We start from the raw sequence: 19,036 nt of genomic DNA, 5'->3' as shown, positions 1-19,036 counted from the left end.
AATAAATAAAATTTAAAAAAATAAATAAAATTGATTTTCAAAAAGTTGTGAAAATCTTTAAAGATATTGGGAAACATAAAAGCTAAAAATGGCACAATGCTTATATGTTCAATTTAACAAGTAATTATAAATCAAATAGCCAGTAAACTGAAGGAATACATTTACTGCTAAAGGGATGTGCCAGAAGCCTGGGAGCCTGCATGGCCTTCCTGATCGTAATGCCCCTTCCCTTCCCTCCAGGGGAGCCCCCCACCTGGCTTTGTGATGATTATTTATTTGCTTTTTAAAATTTTTTCCATCTGTATGTATTTCCCTAAATACCATATTTTATGTGGCCTCCTTTAAAATAATATTTCACGAAACCATGTTGCATATATTCATTCAGGTCTTGCTCTTTTGGCTCCCTATTATTTATAAGGTCCATCAGGGTTGTTGTGTGCCGTTGATAGTTGTTTCATTGCTTGAGGCCAGGGAGATAGAAGCCGCTATAAGTACATGCTCATGAGGATGGGGCCTGCTGCGTAATCTAGAGCTTGGGGTGCTTTCTCTGAGCCTCAGTGGAGAGGATGATGGAGTGGGAGGTTTGGGTGAGAAATGGCTCCTTTGGAACTGATGACGGGAAGGAGTCAGCTCAAATGTACTGCAAACACGGAGTAGGGAGAGGCCTCACCTTGTAGGGTCTCTAGTGGCCAAATCTCTTGGCATGTGACCCTCCAGATGCCTCTGGGGTTTGATGCAGGGCACTTCTGGGGAGCCATCGTCAGGACAGATGGAGGATGTGGGGTGGGGGCCATGGATGGGGTGGGCAGTGGGGGATGGCGAGACTGCAGAGGTAGAACTTCCTGTCGGAGAGCTCAGCTCTCACGATGAGGGCTGGCGGGGAAGGTGGCAGCCACAGCTCTGCACGGGACAGGAGCATCTTTCTGTTTCCATCTGGTGTGTGGGGGTGTGTGGGTTCCTGGGGGAGGGGAGGGCTCTCTGTGGCTGGCTTTGGCAAGCTGCTTCCTCTGCCCCCTGTGACTTTGCACTGCCCACTCACTTGAGTACGCTCTGTTCTCAGCCCCTAGATCTCTGTAACCCTGCCCGGACTCTCCTGTTGTCAGAGGAGCTGCTGTTGTACGAGGGGAGGAACAAGGCTGCCCAGGTGAGACCCATGAGCGCTGCCGGTGGGCTTTCCTCCTTGGCCATCCTCTGGGCCTCCACTTTTCTCTCCTCCTCATGACCAGGGCACACTTCCAGGATGGGGGAGACCTGAAGACTCTTCCACCGCCCCCCAACACATGGAGACCTAGCTCTTTCTTGTCTACCTCCAGTGATAGGAGACTCCCCTCTTCACAAAGCTGTTTTGTTCCTTTTGACATTTATGTTATTCCCCCAGCCCACAAAGATATTCTGTTGTTTGTCCCAACTTTTTCTAAGGAGAAGAAAAGATGGCATTTCACTTTGGTTGGGGTGTGTGACTCTGTGAGTGAGAAAATTAAAGCTGCTAGCCATGGAGAATTTTTAGAGGTGTGTCAGTTCCCTGAATGTTCTGAGTCTGTATTAACCCAAATTCCAGATCCTCTCCTAAGAGAGCTGAGATTTCCCCTGGCCTCTAGCTGAGCGGGCAGGTGTCATCTGGGGGTCATGTCACTCTTTCTGGGAGCCAGGAACACTTTATTCACTGACTCATCCCCCCCCCCAGCTGACCAGGTCCAGGCTCAGTTCCTCAGGCCTGGACAACAGTCCCTGGCTGTGTGACTGTGGACAGGTAATTCAACCTTTCTGCACCATAAGATCGTCTGTAGAAAGCAATGACATTATTCATATGGAAGTCCACACAGCAGAAAGTCCATGCTCTGAAAGTAGAGGCCTCTCTTAGGTGGCTGAACTGAGACACAGCTGTCTTGGTCCCCAGGGACATAGAAGTGGAGCTTTGCAAGCTGGCCTGGCCACCTGGCATCCTGGGGTGAGGGCAGAGGGCTTGGTACAGAGCAGGTCCTGAGGGAGGACCGGCTCCGTTAGATCTGAGTCTAGCACTGGCAGAGAATGTGGAGGCTGCAGCCCACACCCGGCTCCAGCAGTGCTTTGGACTCACGATGCTTTTCCCTTCTTCCTGAGCTTTCCCTGTGTGTGTAAAGCTGCAGGAGCCGGCTCTGAGAGTCTTGGGCCTAGGGCACCAAGTGTGACTAGCTGAAGCAGGACGTCGGCTTTGTTTCATTCTTTAACAAGCGGCTCAGAATTGTTAAGCTCCACACGAGCACTGTCTTTTCCAAGAGCGCTGTCTGGTGAGACTGGGAGCTGATTTCTACCACACTGGTATCACTGAGGTCATTCTGGGCCTCCCCTTTAGTAATGTTCTTGAGAATCGCAGCAGGGCTTTGGAGTTGCCTCGGAGGAGGAAAACATCATCTGGCCACGGGGACTTAGGTTTGAGGAGTAAGAGGTCACTGGCAACTGTGTTTGGCAAATAGAAGTGTGGCGGGGCTGAGTCGAGGTGCAGGGTCAGGAGGTGCCATGTGACTGGACACTGTGGACCCAGAAAGCAGCACTTTGGAGGGACAGCCATCCTGAAATACACACGTTTGTCTTAACTCACTCTTAAAATTCGCTCACCATGAAACCCACAAATGTTGTCCTTGCATCTTGCGCCAGTCCCAGTTATCTCTGTGGCACCCCATGAGACAGGAGGATACTGACGTTCCCATGGAATTAACTGGGCCTTCCAGGCTGGTAAGAAACAGAACCCGGATTAGCACTCAGCTCTCTGGCTCTAGTCCTGGCTCAGCAATGTTTTCCCTGACCCCATGCTGCCTTTGGTATGTTTAAAAACAAACCAAGAAACACGAGCCAAGCCATAGCCATAGTTATAATTCATCTAAAATATCTTTGCCTCATGGATCTTGGGAACCTTAGAACCTAGAAACACCCCCCTCTCAAAATTGAAGGAAGTGATCTGAAGCGAAATAAATATATTCTTTTCTTGCAGGGGCGGTATTGGGAATCGAACTCAGGACCTTATGCTTCGTCAGACATCTTTTTTCTTGCAATAAATACAATAGCAACCAAAAAGGAGGACTTAGGTACCCTTTCATTTTATGCAAGCTAAAAATAGGGCCAACCCAGAGGGACTTGGGTTACTTCCTACAGCCCCAGGACTGGTAGGGCCCTCAGCGACCATCCATTCTAATTGTTTCCCTGCAGCCTTTCAGCTGCTGGTTTTCCTGAAGGCAGGCCCACTGGTGGGCAGGCAGGCATCCCCTTCCCGCTGGGGCCCGCCCTCCCCATCCCTTGTCTGTCTCTTCTCTGGGCTCACTCAGGTTTGCAGATGGGTAGGAGCCAATCCTGGCTCATGCCATGGACTGCCCTCATCACACCCCCTCCCTAGCAGTGAGAATACTGCTTGCCTTTTGGAGTGGTCCCACTTATCCATTGAACAGTGTTTGCGGACATGTCTAGGATGTAGCAGGGCCCATTGCTAGGTTCCTGGAATACTACAAAGGGAAAGGCAGACACACCCTTGCTTTACATACTGACTCACTGAGTTTACCATTAACTAAGGAACAGAGGTCTTTTCTGAATACCCTGACCTGAGGCCAACTTCCCGGGAGAAGGCCTGGAGAGAGCCACTTGAGAGTCGCCCTCCTTAGAAGAGGTTGTACAGGTTCCCCAGCTAGGGGCCCCCTCAACTCTTGCCCCTTTGGGAGAGCAGATGTGTCCTCTGTGCAGGCATGGGGAAGACACCCGGAGGCCCCTGTGGCTGGTGGTGGAAAGCAGCAGGTAATTGGATTGCAGAGATAGGGTCACCAGGATGTCGATGAGATGGAGAGGGTCTGCGTGTCCTTCTCCAGCACTCCTGTCCTCTGTCCTGTGTCCAGCTGTGTGCCAGTACTGTCCTTTCCCTGACCTGACCTTTGGGGAAATTTTTCATTCATGCCTTAATCACTTCCTGTCTAGACCATATTCTCAGCTCTAGGAATCCAGGCTGGGGCATTGGCCTGGGGCTTTTCTCACCTTGCTGTGGCTCCTCCCTCTTTCTCTCCACCCAGTTCTGTGCCTGGGCCATTTCTCAACTTTCTAGGCTCCTGACAGTATCTCCTTTGATACTTGCTCTGTGAGCTTCCCCATGGGTCCAGAACCCACAGCTAGACTTTGTTTGCTTTGCAGACATGTTTTATGGGAGCAGAGGGTTTTGCCTAGTGTCTGCAGCTAACTAGAGCCTTATTTTCTTTGTTTAGACTCTGCAGTCCTCTCCCCAGGTAGCCAACCCCTTGACTCCTTCTGAACTTTGGATCATTTTCTTTCCTCCCTTAACTTTATTATTCTCATTTGTCTCCTTTGCTAGATCCTTTCGTATTCAGGGACAGAGCAGCTGCAGGCATATTGCTACTACAGTGCTGTGTATAGTGAGAGCTCTATGATCTGTCAAACCCGCGTAACCATCCCTGGTTGTGTGGCTGTGGATAGGGAACTTAACCTCTTGGATCCGTAACAGTCACATTTGTAAAAGCCAATTATGTTATTGGCATAACATGCTTATGATGTAAAAGATTTACAGAGAATTAAGTGTTCAACAGGTAGATGTTTCTCTTGGGCTACTGTAAGAGACAGCAGTGCTGGAAAGGCGGTGAGGTATGTCACTATTAGGCACCCCTCCAGCACAAGGTCCTGGAGTCTCTGTGATTGGGCCCCATGGGAGGGGACAGAGCTTTGAGCCTCTCTGCTCAGGAACCTACTCCCTGCTGTCTCTGCTTCTATATTACTGGGACACTCAAGATGCCACATGGAGCTTTGGATGATTTCTTATATATTTTTAAACTACAAAAGTAACAGTCTCATTGAAAAATAATGCAAATTAAACAAATGTATAAAAATCCCACCTCCCAGTATAAGGAGAACAGTACCTACTTAGGCATCATTTAAAAAATATAAAAATAGGGCTGGCTCAGTGGACTAAAGCGCCTGCTTAGGCAGAGTGCAGTGGCCAGGGTTTGAGGCACCATGTGCTGTGCTGGCCCCGCCCCTGGGGTGCACTGAGACAGACGGCTATTGAGACTGGGTGTGGTGTGCATCTGTAATCCCAGCACTTGGGAGGCTGAAAACAGGAGACTCACTACGAGTTCTATCTACATACATATATAGTGAGAGCAAGCTGTAGTTTTGTTTTTCAAAATTATATTACACCCCTGGTTTTTTTTTTTTGTGCATAGCACACTATTTCAACTTCTGATATGCACATTTCTGTCTCCCCATGCAGCTCTACTTCATTCTTTTAATAGTTGCACAAAATCCTGCCATGTGGCAGGAATGTCATTTATTTTATCCATCCTCTCTTGATGGCTTTTTAGGTTATTTTTCCTTTGCTGAATTATAAGGATGCTGCTAACTTCCTTATATGTCCACATTTACACAGCCTTGCAAATATTATTTTTGGGGAAGAGTTTCAGAAGTGATGCTGTAGGGTCATCTTTACCAGTTTGAGAACTAAAAGATAACATGTTGGCTTTCGAAAGGTCAGTGGCTATTTGACACACACTCACGGTGCCCAGAGTCTATACCAAGCCCTTCTGCTAGATTTTTCTAGCTTCAGAAATACCAAATTTTGACACCTCGGAGGGAAGTTCTCATAAATAGTCATCTTTTGTGGGTTTTTTTTTTTTTTGGGCAGGGGGGGAGGATCTAAAATTGGATTTTACTGCTTTTAACTAAAGGCCACTGCAGAATTTATAAAACAAAGAACAGTATAAACTTCAGTAGAAGTAGAGGATCAAGTGGATTTTTTTTTTAGCATAAAAATATGCTATGCGTGCCTGTTGGTTTACCTATAATGTCTAGAAATAGCTTTTTGCTTTGTTTTTGGAGCAACTGGTACACGAAGGAGATAAAAGTTATGTACAAGTCTGTAGTGAAATATAAGCAACTGGCTTTTTCTTGGACTGATTTCTCATGAATGCAGTTAAAGTTATCTACAAGAAGGTTGTTCATATTACATCACACTGCATGATGCCAAGGAGCTGGGCAAGGGGCTGGAGACCCCCGGGCACTGCAGGGCCAGCCCAGGACAGCTGGGGACACCAGGCTGTGGAGAGGACCCTGCAGATGCCCTCCTTGGAGGCCAAGGGCTGTCTTTCCTTCTCCTTCTTTTTTTTTTTTTCTCTCCTACTTCGAGGAAGGCAGAAAGGTGCTTTTTATTGGCTGGGCCACCCTTGGAGTCGCTCCTGGTTGCGCCCGAGATGACAAGGATGCATTACCCAGACCTCCAGGGGAGGTTGTGGCTCTGTGTCCAGGGGACAACGGAGTAGCCAGGCTATTTGCTCTCTTCCGTTCAGGTGACACTGTTTGCTTACTCGGATCTGCTGCTCTTCACCAAGGAAGACGAGCCTGGGCGCTGCAACGTTCTGAGGAACCCCCTGTATCTCCAGAGTGTCAAGCTGCAGGAAGGTAGGAAGTGCCAGGGGTGCCTGATGTGTGCTGTGGGCTCTGTCCCTGGACTGGCAAGATCTACTCTCGGAGGGCAAGCCTGCAGCCATACTTGTACCTTGAGATTTTCTGGGAGGGTTCTGTTCTAAACACTTTCCAGGGAAGCTGTGGAGTGGGTGGAAAGAGCTTTGGACTCAGACCTGTGCAACTTTGGGCAAGATGCTATATTTCTCTGAGCCAGTTTTCTCCTCATGTGTCAACTGGGATAATAATGGTACCTCTGAAGGTTGTTGGGATAAATTAGGTCATTTATGCGAAGAGGTCTGCCTGTGACCAGCGCCTAAGAAGTGGTTACTGCTAACCTGCCCTGACAAATGTGTGGCAGAGACCGCTGCCCCTTTTCAGCTGGCCACACGGCTCTGTCGAGTGCCCAAGGGAGCTGGGGTGCGCGTGGCTGGGTCTGTTCAGCAAAGTGTGCAGGAGCCTGAAGAATTTCTAACCCAAAACTTTCCATGGTGCTCTGCTCCTGGGACTGGGAAGCCAGCTGGGAGTATCTATCCAGCGGTTTGGTTTGGCGCCTGAGGTCTCCGCTGAGAGGGGCTCAATTTCCTCTCCCAGATTATGAAAACAACAACAGACCTGTTTGAGCTTGGGCAACAGGGGCCGGGAGGAAAATATTACCCCATGAAAGAATTCTGTTTTGGCGGTTTTCATTCCAGGCAAGCTTCCTGAATGCTCGCGGAGCCATCCTGTGCACCCGCTGCCCTGGCTGGTCTTCCTCCTCGGAAGCTAGGTCTTGTGGGAACCTTCACTGTCGCCTCTCCGTGGGAAGTCACTCACCACTCTCCCTCTCTGGCTCTGACTCTCTTTTGCGTGGCCACAGCCCTTCCTTGTGGCTGGGCAGCTCAGCCTGAGCAGGATGGAGGGGGTGGAAGACAGCACCTGTGAGCCGCTTGGGCACACAGGCCCCTGCGGGCTTGGAAGCTCCTTAGTGCTTGCTGCCTTCCAGCTGGTGGCCTCTGGCCCTGGCCTCCTGGCTCCTCCGGCTCCTCCCGCTCCCTTGAGGCCAGCTCCCTTAGGCTCTGAGTGCTCACAACGGTGCACTTTCCACATAGTCCCTCCTTCTTCCCTCCCCCATCCCACCTGTTCCCAGCCCAGACAATGTAAGACCCACCCAGTCACATCTGGGGAGCGCTGTACCCTGTAGGCCTGGGGCCACAAGCCTGGGACTCTTATTTGATCAACTTCCTGCTATAGGGAGGAGGGAAAAAAAAGGAGGCTCCAATTAGCTGCAACTGTTTATTTACTTTTTGTCCTGTCTTTTGGAGACAGGGTTTCACTGTGCAGTTCAGGCTGGCCTTGAACTCACTTTGCAACCCAGGCTGGCCTCAAAGTTGCATCATTCCTCTTGTCTCAGCCTCCTGAGAACTGGGGTTACAGGTATGCGCCACCACCTGCCCAGCTCAACTAGCTGCATTTGGGCAGAGGCTGGAGTGGGGGTGGGTGGGAAAGAAGGCAGTTGAATCACTGAGGGAAGTAGCTGGGGATTTGCTGCTAGTGTCATGTGTGACCTCAGCTGGTCTTTTCCTGTTCTGGATTCATTGCTGTAACTGTGAAGTAAGGGTTGGGGAAGGCTTTGGTGTTCCCTCCCAGCTCTGCTGGCTCACACAACCCTTATGGTGGCTGGGAGGAGCCAATGCGGTGCTGCTCTGCTTCAGTCTGCCCAGGGCCTGGACTGGGCTTCCCCTCCTGGAGATCCCTAACCCAAGAATGGCCATTAAAGGCAGCAGTGCTCCATGCCCCAGTGGGTGGTAATGGCCCAGGTGAGCCTCCCGTGTTGCCCTTGCCCAGGCATGATGGCCTTAGGCTGAGACCATGCCTGCCGGTGGATGGTGGGCCACCTACACGAGGTCTGAGGGTGGTGCAGGCTGCCCACCTCCAGAGAGATGACCAGGGACCTTAGAGCCTGTTAGCTTGGTGTGGGAGAGGGAGTGCTAGATTCATGGGGCAGATGGTTTAGAGGAGACCTTGGGCATGAGATGGTTTGGGGGAGCCTCTGGGAAGCCTCAGAGCTGCTCAGAGCAAAGGAGATTGTTCAATGACATGGAGTCTTCCGGGTGCACATTCTGGGGGCATGGGCATGCACACCTGTCATTCAGCACTAGGGAGGCTGAGGCAGGAGAATGGCCTCGAGTTCAAGGCCAACATTGTCTCCATAGTGAGTTCAAGACTGCCTGAGTTACATAGGAGACCTTATCTTAAAAAACAAACACAGCAGCAGCAGCAACACACATATATGTATTTTAAGCGATTGTAGGAAAAGATGTACATTCCAATGCTTAGTTTATTTTGGGAAAGCCACGGAGCCCTTGTGCCTCTGTCTTCCACTATCCCTACATCCCAGGGGCAGGTCCAGAGGTTCCCTGAAGTCCAGTGTCCCCTTCTGCCACAGGCAGGGCGGAGCCTCAGGACCCGGTGTTCCTAGTCCTGGCACCCGATTTCCTGCTCTCCTCCCCAGTGCCCCAGGAGACTCAGAGCTGCCGCAAGGGCTGGAGTGAGGCTTTTAAGACATGAATTTGGGGCCTTGGAGAAAGCCTCCGGTGCCAGAGTGGTCTCTGATTAACATTGCTTACAACATGAAACTCCTGGGTTTTTTGTTTGTCTCTTTCAAATCCACACGTATGCAGAGTTCATTTTGGAACAAAGAAGACAGTAAACAAGAAACTGTTGCACCTTTCCTGTGTGCTGGGGAGAATCCATCCCACCCTAGGGACCAAGGACTCCCCTGGCACACGTCCGAGTAGCCCTTAGCTCTGCGGGTCAGCTGCACTCCCAGGGCCTAGTATGGGCATGGAACATAGTGGCAGCCCAACAAATGTTTGTTGGGTGAATCAATGAATGACTAAAAGGAGAGAGACCAGAAGCACTGTCTCAGCTTGGGAGCTGGGGGTGCCTCCTCCTCCAGGCCCCCGGCTGGTGGCCGCTGCAGTCCTGCCTGCCTTCTGTCCGGCTTCCCCAAGGCCCAGCAGGACCCGATGGCAGTGTAAGGGGAACAGGAGGAGAGCTGGTGCTCACCATCAGGATGTCTCTGGTCAGATGGGGCCCCTGGCTTTGCTCTTCATTGTGTCTCTGCCTCCCCGACAGCCAGCATCATGCCCACAGTGTGTTGTCCTGGCCCACCCTAGCTCCCAGATGTGGCCTGGAAATGTCCAGGTGGCTCATGAATTCTCTGGCTGCCTTAGGGGCCCAGGTTCACATTTCAGAAACTCCAGCTGCTGGAGTAGTTGGATTAATCTTAGTTGACATTTTCTGAGCCTGGAAATGGTTGAGGGCCGGCCAAATAGCTCTGCAGATTAAAGTGCCTGCAGGCAGGCACAGGCTGGGGGGTTCAATCCTCAGGCCTGCCTTGCCGGCCCCGCCCCCAAGGGTGCGCTGAGATGGGCCTGGGTGTGGTGGTGCACGCCTGTAATCCCAGCACTTGGGAGGCTGTAAATAGGAGAATCACTATGAGTCAGATCTAGTAGTGAGACCCTGAACATTCTGTAGACCTTTCCCTAAAATACAGAAAATAAGTAAATAGTTGAGTTGGGATCTTAGATCAGGCCTGAAAGGACTCTGGGAAAATGACAAGAGGGTCAGACCTGGGCCAGAAAGCCCAGAGGCTCTGGGAGCCCATGGGTGGAGACACCCCCTGGGTCATATGGTCTTTGCATTTCTTGGTGGAAAGCAAGGCCTGCTCCCGAGCCAGCAATTCTCTGTTGCATTTCAAAATGGTGCAGGGAGAGTATCTCGAGTGTGTGGCCTCAGTGTCCCTTCTCTGTGCCAGCCCCAGTCCTGATGTTCCCGGAAGGCTGAGGCTCTCTCCTGGGCCAGCTCCTTGGCTGTTTACTTTTTTTGCAGCGGCAGTAGCTCCTCCCTGGCACCCCGGCCCCTTGCTTGTTTTTCTTTTATGAGACTCTGAATCATGCTGAGCACTGCCCCTGTTCCATCCTTCTGTCACAGGGCTGCCAGCAAGGGGCTATGATGTGGAGCAGATTCCAGTGAAAGTTTGGAGCACTGCAGGGATGTCAGTGCAGGCGGGGGGTGGTGTCACAGCACAGAGCAGTTGTCAAGGCCATCCACCAGTCATCCCTGGCCACAGGGACGGTTTGAAGGCATGTTCCCCCACCTCTCAGCTCCTGTCTCCCTGAAGCACTCAAGTCCTGGGCTTGTCTTCATTTCTAGAACCTTCTCTTTCCTCATGGCTAGCTTGCCAAACCCAAATTTCAATCATTTTCTAACACAGGTGTACTTTACTGGAAATAATCTAGTATATTTTCTTAAACAAAAAAGAACACTTCCTCTCATCTCTACTGTCGGCAACACAAGGAACTAAAAGAAGCTTTGAGATTTCACTTTCTTCTCTTTCTCTTCAGCTGTGTCTATGTGAACGTTGACGTTGGTCTCTCTGTCTGTCTGTCTGTCTGTCTGTCTGTCTCTCCCTCTCTGCATGAATGAACCGAGAGCCTGTGCACTGAGCTGCATCCTTGCCCTCCATCCCATTTTTGAGACAGGATCTTGCCAAATCTGTTCAGTTGCCCCAGCTGTGCTTGAACTTGCCATCTTCTGACCTCAGCCTCCCAGAGCACTGGGATTTTAGGTGTGCACCACTATACCCAGTTTACAGGATTCATAAACATTATGGTTTTCTTAGGCAGGGAGCCCTCTCTCCCTAACCCACTTCCAGATGGAGAGAAGCAAAAGATTTATTCTGAGACTAAAGTGGATCCCCATTTACTCTGGGGCTATTTTATCTGGCTCTTCCAGAAAGCCCCTGGCTTTAGAGAGATATTGGCCCATCTGGGAACTGCCCATGATATGTCCAGGGGTCTGGCCTTCACCTACCTCACTCCGTGCTCCACTTTCTGCTTTACTTAGTTAGGACTGGTAGGGCCCATGGTGTCTAGTCGCCTTCTGCCTACTCTTGGTGATGGATTTTTGCCTTGTTTGACAATGTCCTTGCTTCAAGTCTACTTTGAAGCTTGCAGGTGAGAGGTGGCCCTGGAGCCGGGCTCTTCCCTTTCCTCCCTGGGGTGAGTTACTTCACCTGTCTATGTCTCTGTTGTTTGCACATGAGCCATGGATGCCACCACTCTGCCCCATGGAGCTGCTGAAGGACTGTGGCCAGCACTGTGTTATGGAGCCAAACGCCCCAGCCCTTTAGCTTACACATGGAAAGCATTGGAGTGGCAGCTGGCAAGCAGCATAAAGCTCTGTGGCCCTGGTGCTGTTGCATGTGTTCAAAATAACAGTCTGTGTGGTGAGGCCAATTGCTCGCAGCACAAGGAGTTTCCTACCACCCCAGGCATGTGTCCAGATGAACGCCCCAGTGGGGAGTGTCGCTGGAGCCGGCAGAGTGGCTGCAGGGGTCAGGGCCAGTGTCTCAGAGGAGGCATAGCTGGCATTTCTCTCTCTGCTCATGCCATTCCCACCTCCTGGGAAGCCCTTTCTGCCCCTCCTAAGTTTTAGTGCTTAAAGGTCCTTCTCCAGAAATCCCTCCCCAACTGCTGTGGGTCATCTCTTGCCTGCCTACCTTGCTTCTCCCTGAGCCCCTCTTTGAGGGTAGAGGGGGTGCCCTCAGTCCCTCCCAGTTCTCCCCAGATGCAGAGGGCTTGGTCAAGGGGTGAGCCTAAAGGAGGCTTGTCCTGGCTCGGGAAACCATCTCTTAGCTCCACTCAGCCCACTTGTGGGGCTTACACTCCTTGGTTCATGCTCTCTGAAGTGGCTCACCATACTGCCCTAGCATCAGATGACGCCCTGCCATGTTTCAAAATGGTGAAGGCAGTTGAAATAGTGGAGAAAGCCCAGATGGATGCTGACTCTTGCCCCTTATGGCAGGAGGAGGTATCATGGGAAGGAGGAGACTTTCTGGGTGGGTGATGGCTTCCTACCCCTGGCGCGTTGGTATTCTTCAGGACCTCTCCTGGGAATGCGATGCCAGCCTTCTCTGGCTACCCATCACCCGGTTAGTGAACCGAGCAGCTTTGCCCCAGAGACCACCCCGTTCCCCGTGTCTGCCTCTTTCTCTTTTTCCAGGAAGCACCACACACAGCTTCCTGGGTGAGATAGCTGGCTGTGCCCCAGCAAACCGCTGAGCCTCTTCAGCCAGTTCTAATGCAAGTCTCATTTTTTTGTTCCCTCCAAGGTTCTTCTGGAGACTTGAAATTCTGCTTGCTGTATCTAGCAGAGGTGAGTCCGCCTTTCTGAATTCCGTTCTGTGACCTGGTGCTTGAGGGAAGGCCTGGGGCGTGGAGGCTGATTGGGAGATTCTGGTGTTGGGCTCCACACAGCTCTGCAGGGGTCCAGGGCAAATCCCCAGCCATCCCTGACCCAGTCTTACCTGTGAGTGAAAGGGCAGTGGTGAGATGGTCTTGGGGTAACCCCTCCTGAGCTTGGGCACCTGTGGGTCTCATAACAAGGGCGTGGCTGGTCCATTTGTTTATTTAATAGCCTTTCTCTGGGGGCTGCCCTGACTCCTACACCTGCTTCTTTGGTCTTCTTATTTCCTCCCCTGGAGGTACCATGTACAATCTCTCCTCTAGGGTCTTGTTGGTGTTCCCAGAAGCTCGATGGTAATTGGTCCTTTACCTGGGCCAGGTAGTACAGGCTAAAGCGGATGTTAGTGTCTGTGTTTGGGGCTGGGTGCCCTCACCCTTGTGATCGATGCGCTTGGTTGTCTCTGTCTGCTCAGAGCGTAGTTGGGCAGTGCTCTGGCTTGGAGAAGCAAAGTTGGGCAAATGACTCATTGCTTGATATGGTTTGGTAGATAAAAGCTTAGCCAAAGAGGCCATTGGTAATGAAACATTTGAGAGCCACTGAACCATACAAAATCTTTTCAACCTTCAGGGAATTTTAAATTCCCTACCCTGTGTCTGCTACTATAATATGTGGGTAGGGTGGTGACTATTCAAAGCGAAGTTTATTAGACCTATTCCTGCCATTTGGCTCTGCTTAAATTTGCCTAATGGTATTGGGAATATTGTTACACTGGTGGGAGAGTGTCCTGGGGCCATAATCTAGGGATGGGGCATGGCCAAGAATTTTTATTTTATTATTATTTTTGTTTTGGTTTTTTTGAGACAGGGTCTCACTCTAAAATCGAGGCTGGACTTGAACTCACTATGTAGCCCAGTCAGGCCTTGAATTCATGGCACGATTTTTCTGCCTAAGCCTCCTGAATGCTGGGATTATAGATGTGTCCCATAAATTTTATCATATTTTTCTTGAGACAGGGTCTTGCTATATAATTCAGGCTGGACTTGAATTCACTTTGTAGCTTGGGTTAGCTTCCCTCTTGTTTTCCTGCCTTGGCCTCCCCAGTGCTGTGATTACAGCCACATACCATCACGCCCAATAATGTAGCCTTCTGAAAAGGATTTAATGCTTATCTATTGTGATGTACACCCTAGTCCCAGCTACTTGATAGGCTGAGGCAGGAAGATCACTAGTTTGAGACTAGCCTAGGCAATTGAGCAAGAGCTTTTTTTTTTTTTTAAAAGCCCAGTGTTGGGATACATGCCTATAATCCCAGAACTCTAGGAGGCTGAGGCAAGAGAATTACAGAACTGAGCCCAGCCTGGGCCATTTAGTAAATTAACAAGATTGTCAAGAGAGAGAAAAAAAAAAAAAAAAAGATCATGGATGTAGTCCAGGGCAAAGGCGAAGGACTCAATCCCTAATGAGTGAGGTGGGGGGGGGGGAAGCATTCCTTCAGTTTTCAGTTCTTGGCAAAGACTAGGGCCCCAGGCCTGGTGTGAGTGAACAGAGTCTTGCTGAGAAGATCCCTTCAGGGAAGCAGAGGGTTCCAAAGATGTAGTGGATGTTGTCAGGGAAGAGCTGGGGACTCAACTACCTGGAATGCAGAGGGCACTGGATGTCCTTCCTGTGCCAGCCGGATCCCCACTGGGGCACAGGGAGGGACTGGGGGAGTCACTTCATGATGGAGGCATCTGGCTCAGTTGGGAGAAGCTGTGAGCCGGGCTGGGGAACTCTGGAGCTATCACCCTGGAGTCCAGGTCTCTGCTCAGCCCCTGAAATGAGGTACCCACTTCTTTAATGCCAAGAGAGCTTTCTGCCAGGCTGAGTTTATTTTTCCCAGAAAAAAGCACTTCTGTTCCATTGGATCTGTGACCTCCTGGCTGTCCGAAGATTGATGAAGGGATATTGATTGGAGCCTCTTATTTCAGTAAAGTGCTAGGTGATCTGACCCTGAAGGGCTGGGAGGCTGAAACTCACAGGCAGCCGGAAGCCTTTCTCTTCTCCTAATGGGCTGCTGTTTATGAGAAGCAGGGAAGATCAGCTGCCGGCTTGCTCTGGAGCGTGGAGAACTTTGATGCAGGTGGACTTGGACCCCGTGGAGTGCCTCAATGCACATCTTGGTTAGAACTTCTGACAGGTGGATTCTTTCCATTGCGTGATGTGCAGTGACACTCTCAAGGAGAAACCAGTGAAAAGAGTTGGGGTTTGCATTTGCACTTTGTATTGAGAAGGTTCAGTTGCCTAGTTGATAGCAGCTCTAATTATTCCTAGCTGCCAGGTCCTTGGCTCTGGGTCCCTAATCCCCTGGACAGGTGTCTCTCAGCCCTTCCAAATCATGTGACAGATACAGCCTGGGACTGGCTTTTGAGCGCTTAGGGCATGGGGGTCAATGGATACATTGGTTAGACAATGGACTCATGTGGTCATTCTGTCACCTAGAATCTGATGCTGGCTCCATTTATTTAAGAGTCTGGCTTTGGAGTTAGGAAGAGCTAGGCTCGAACCTTGGCTCTGCCCTTTCCTGAGTGATCTAGGGGCAAAGTACATTCTCTTCTCTCACACAAGGCAATGAAGCTGACTGTGCATGGTTGTTGTAGTGATTAAGTGAGATTCAACAAGACACTGCCTCCAGGCACTTAACACAGACCCGGCATGCAGTGCACAGCGAATGGCAGCTGTTATTACTGCCAACTTCACGGCAGGAAGAAGGGCTTTTTGTATTCATCTACAGTCCATTAGAGGCAGCCACAAATGATTTATTGATCTTTTTAAAAAAGTGGGGAGGAATATCTCACCTTCTTTGTAATGCATGCACCCAGTTACACAAACATGGCAAGAGCGCAGGCCCTGGAATGGGCAGAAGACACCTGTGGAGCTCTGTGTGACTTCACCCCACTTAGTTTGGTGATCTGCAGAAAGGTGACTAGCCATCTTTCCTTCCCACCCATGTCATGGCATCACCAGGAGAACCGAATTGAATGAGTGTGTGCTTGTCACAGTGCACGAGCACGCTACGGTCAGAGCTGAAGGGCTTTATAAAGCTAGAACTAATTCAGGAGCGAGGAGGTGAGGCACCATGGAGCTTGTAGAGAGGCCAAGAGGAGCTCAGTGTCCATTGAGTGCTTGTGCAGCTGAGGTATCTTTACACAGCAGGCCACCCAGAGTTAGAAGGTGTGACCTTTGTGGGTCTTCAAGACCATGTCTTCAGGGCCACATTGACTAGGAAGCCTGATAGTAAGGTCAAAGTCCACGCTAGTGTTCAAATCAGCAAGATGGATTGAGAGAAGTGGTTCCCATTTGGGGGATACCAGGGAAGCAGTGCCCCCCAACACCAATTTGGACAGATTCAGGGGGATAGAAATCAGCCTGTCTTCAGGGAGCTGGCTCAGTGCCCATTCACTCTTGGCCAGGCCAGTGCCAAAGCTCCGGTTCCTAAACATGATTGTCCATCTATGACATACAGCTGCTTACCTGGGGCCAGGCCTGGATTTAAGTCCTTTGGCCTAGAAGCCTTCGGGGTCTTTTAGCATCCTAGAAGCTCTAAGCCTTCAGAGCCAGAGATCCAGTCCTGTAGTCTTCTATGGAGATAGGCAATGTGGTTTGCATCCCTGAGGGGAAAATGTGGCCTCCGAGGGAAGTGTTGACTTCGGTGTCTTTAGAATCTCATCTAACTAGTACAAATGGGTTGGCTGCCACTCCAGGCAGAGCAACATGGCTGACCAAAGGTGTGATTCTTGTGGGTGTGAGCAAAGCAGAATGGTGACAGCTGCTACTTTAAAGGTTGTTGGAAGAAGCACCAGGGCACCGTTGGTAAAGTGCCTCGTGCTGTGAGGGCCATTGATTGCCGGGTTTTGTCTCAGGATTAGGAGCATGTAGCCAGGTTGCTATGAAAACATCCTTGGGAAGGTATCCTTGCTTCTCACACTTTTGTAGGGAGGGGACTGTCACTGGGAACATGGAGTTGTACAAAAAGCGCCAATGACCTCTGAGCTGCTTAGAGGTCAAAAGGGTCTAAGATTTCTTCTGATGGCTTGTTGTTCTGGTGGCCTCCAGGCCCTGTCCTGTCAGTCAAGTGTGAAGCCACCCCAGGAAGCCTTCCTAGGTTTTGGAGATCAAATCTCAGCAAGCAGTTTTTTAAGGTTTGGAGTCTTCCCTCTGGGTGTACTGGCCCCGAGACTCAGGGAAATCTTTAGCCACTCTAAGCCTAGATTTTCCTCTTGTATAAAATAGGAATAACAATCCATGCCCTCCCTGCCTGTTCAAGGAATTATCAAGATTAAAATGAGATCATGGGTGGAAAAGTGCTTCTAAAAATTGATAATTAGATAAAAAGAATTATTATTAAGGTAGAATTCCTGCTTCAAAGCAAAAGAAAACACTGAGGCTGAGTGAGATCGAAGGCTTTGCTGCAGCCTGCAGGGTTGACCGGAGGCATTACTGGGAGACTCAGGCAGTTCCAGTGGCTGAAGTGAGTGCCTTTCCAAACCGGAAGGGAGCCCAGTCCCCACCTACACTTCCTTTTACTGGGGCTGCATGAAACAGGAAGCAGAGGATTTTCCCTGGGGAATCTTGGGATCTTTTGTTAGGTGGGTACTGCACCTTCCTGCAGTAAGTGGAAAGGTTCTGGAATCAGGGAGTCTTCAGTGGATGAGGCAGGATGGAGCCTGTGGCAGGCAGGGTTTTCTTCCCCTCTTCCCATGCTTTTAGAAAGATGAGCTTGTGAGTACTTTTCCCACAGGAGAGGGTGGCACCCAGGGAGCACAACATGTGAGGCAGCCCCACTTGACACTCCTGAGGGCTGGGCTGGTGCAGGGTAGAAAAAGTTCCCAAATGTGCTATTAGATGCTGTCAAGAACTTCGCAGCGCAGGTGTTTGTGGTTGCTATTCTTTCTGCAGAGAAACAACTCCCAAGCGCACACGCTCGCTCGCTCTCTCATGCTCTCTCTGTCTCTCTGTCTCTCCAGCCTTGTCCCCCCCCCCCCCAACCAGAGATTGAACTCAGGCTCTTGCTCTTGCCAGGGAAGCGCTTATTTCACTGAGCTATCTCCCCACGCCCCCTCCCCAGCCTTTTTAATTTCATTTTGAGACAGGGTCTCTCTAAGTTGCTCAGGCTGGCCTGGGTTTTTCCATCTTCCTGCCTGAACAGTCTGAGCGGTTGGGACCAGAGCTATGCACTACCATACCCGGCCCAAGCCTGCACTTTCCCTGTAGGCTCCCTCTGTTGTTCAAACCTTACCTCAAGTGTCAGACCTTCTCCAAGTTCTACTCTGACCATCTCAACCTCCCCCTTATGACCTGGGTGACATTTTCACAATTTGTAATTATATTATTTGTTTAATTGTTTATCCCCTCTGCAGCCTAGGGACTTAGTCTCTGTTTTTTAACTCTTTATCCCTTGCCTTGCATAGTCTCTAACAAATAGTGTGTGCTCACTAAACATTTACGAAATAAGCAAATAACTGAATAATAACAATAGCTACTATGTGCAGAGCTCCTGGGATTGTCCTCCTTGCTTGTCCCCCTAATGGCTCCAGGATATAGGGGATGTTATTATCAATCCCATTTTATAGAAAGCTCCCAAAGTTGACATCTAGGAAGTGCAAAGTCTGCCTAACTGCAGAGGAAGGCAGGACTGTGCAGGAAGGATCCTCTTCTCTACTCCAAGCCCTCCAGCTTGTGCTGTTCGAGCCCTGGCTGAGTTCATGAAATGCAGCCCTGTGAGGTTATAATCGAATTCTGCGGAGTCAGAAAGAGCTTGCCATCCCTGATGGCACCCCGCCCTACACTGCCTGCCCCTGTGTTCTGATCGCTCTAGGGGCCCACTCCCTGGTGCTGTGCTAGTGCTGGCCTAGATCTGACCTTCCATCCCGGAAGTTCCTCCAGCAGCCAGAGCTTCCTGAGGCCAGCCTGTGCACGCATGGTGCCAGGCCCAAATGCAAAGGGCCTCCCCGCAGGAGTTGATTGTTTAGTTGGAGGCATTTAAATGACATATTGCTGTGCCAGAGCTGTTGCATCTAATGGGGCTAAATGGCCTTTGATGAGACCCTGCTCACGTGCCAGGCAGTGGTGGGTTGTGTGGGGCACATGGCTGCCTGCTGAGCCTGTTTTGAAGGGACTTGAATTGTTGCATGGGTTCTGTTGGTGAGTCCATTCAACCCAGGTAGCCTTGGCCTTGAGACCACAGGAGTGTGCCCCGAGGGACAGGGGATCTGTGAGCCGAGGGAGGGTCCTGGTTCCCCAGAACATCAGCTGGAAGCCTGGGTACTCTGGGTTCTTCCAAGCTCCCCAGTCATGGTCCCATGCTGCTGGCCTGGGGTGACCTCACCATCTCTGGCCTGAG

General features: G+C 50.5%; 1 protein-coding gene across 5 annotated transcripts in view; it reads left to right on the top strand.

Annotated features, from left to right (window-relative positions):
- Positions 1-19,036, top strand: part of Rgs3 (regulator of G protein signaling 3) — a 126,925-nt gene that overhangs the window by 49,554 nt on the left and 58,335 nt on the right. For all 5 annotated transcript variants that reach the window (XM_004638478.2, XM_023723370.1, XM_023723371.1 and 2 more), the window contains 3 exons: positions 1,061-1,144; positions 6,309-6,420; positions 12,584-12,627. In XM_004638478.2, coding sequence (XP_004638535.1) covers positions 1,061-1,144; positions 6,309-6,420; positions 12,584-12,627 — 240 coding nt within the window. The remainder of the gene's footprint in view (positions 1-1,060; positions 1,145-6,308; positions 6,421-12,583; positions 12,628-19,036) is intronic.

Source organism: Octodon degus, unplaced genomic scaffold (assembly GCF_000260255.1).
Source record: "Octodon degus isolate 3935 unplaced genomic scaffold, OctDeg1.0 scaffold00098, whole genome shotgun sequence".
Classification (NCBI taxonomy): domain Eukaryota; kingdom Metazoa; phylum Chordata; class Mammalia; order Rodentia; family Octodontidae; genus Octodon; species Octodon degus.
The sequence above is the reverse complement of the archived record's forward strand: the minus strand, read 5'-3'. Positions and strand labels throughout refer to the sequence as shown.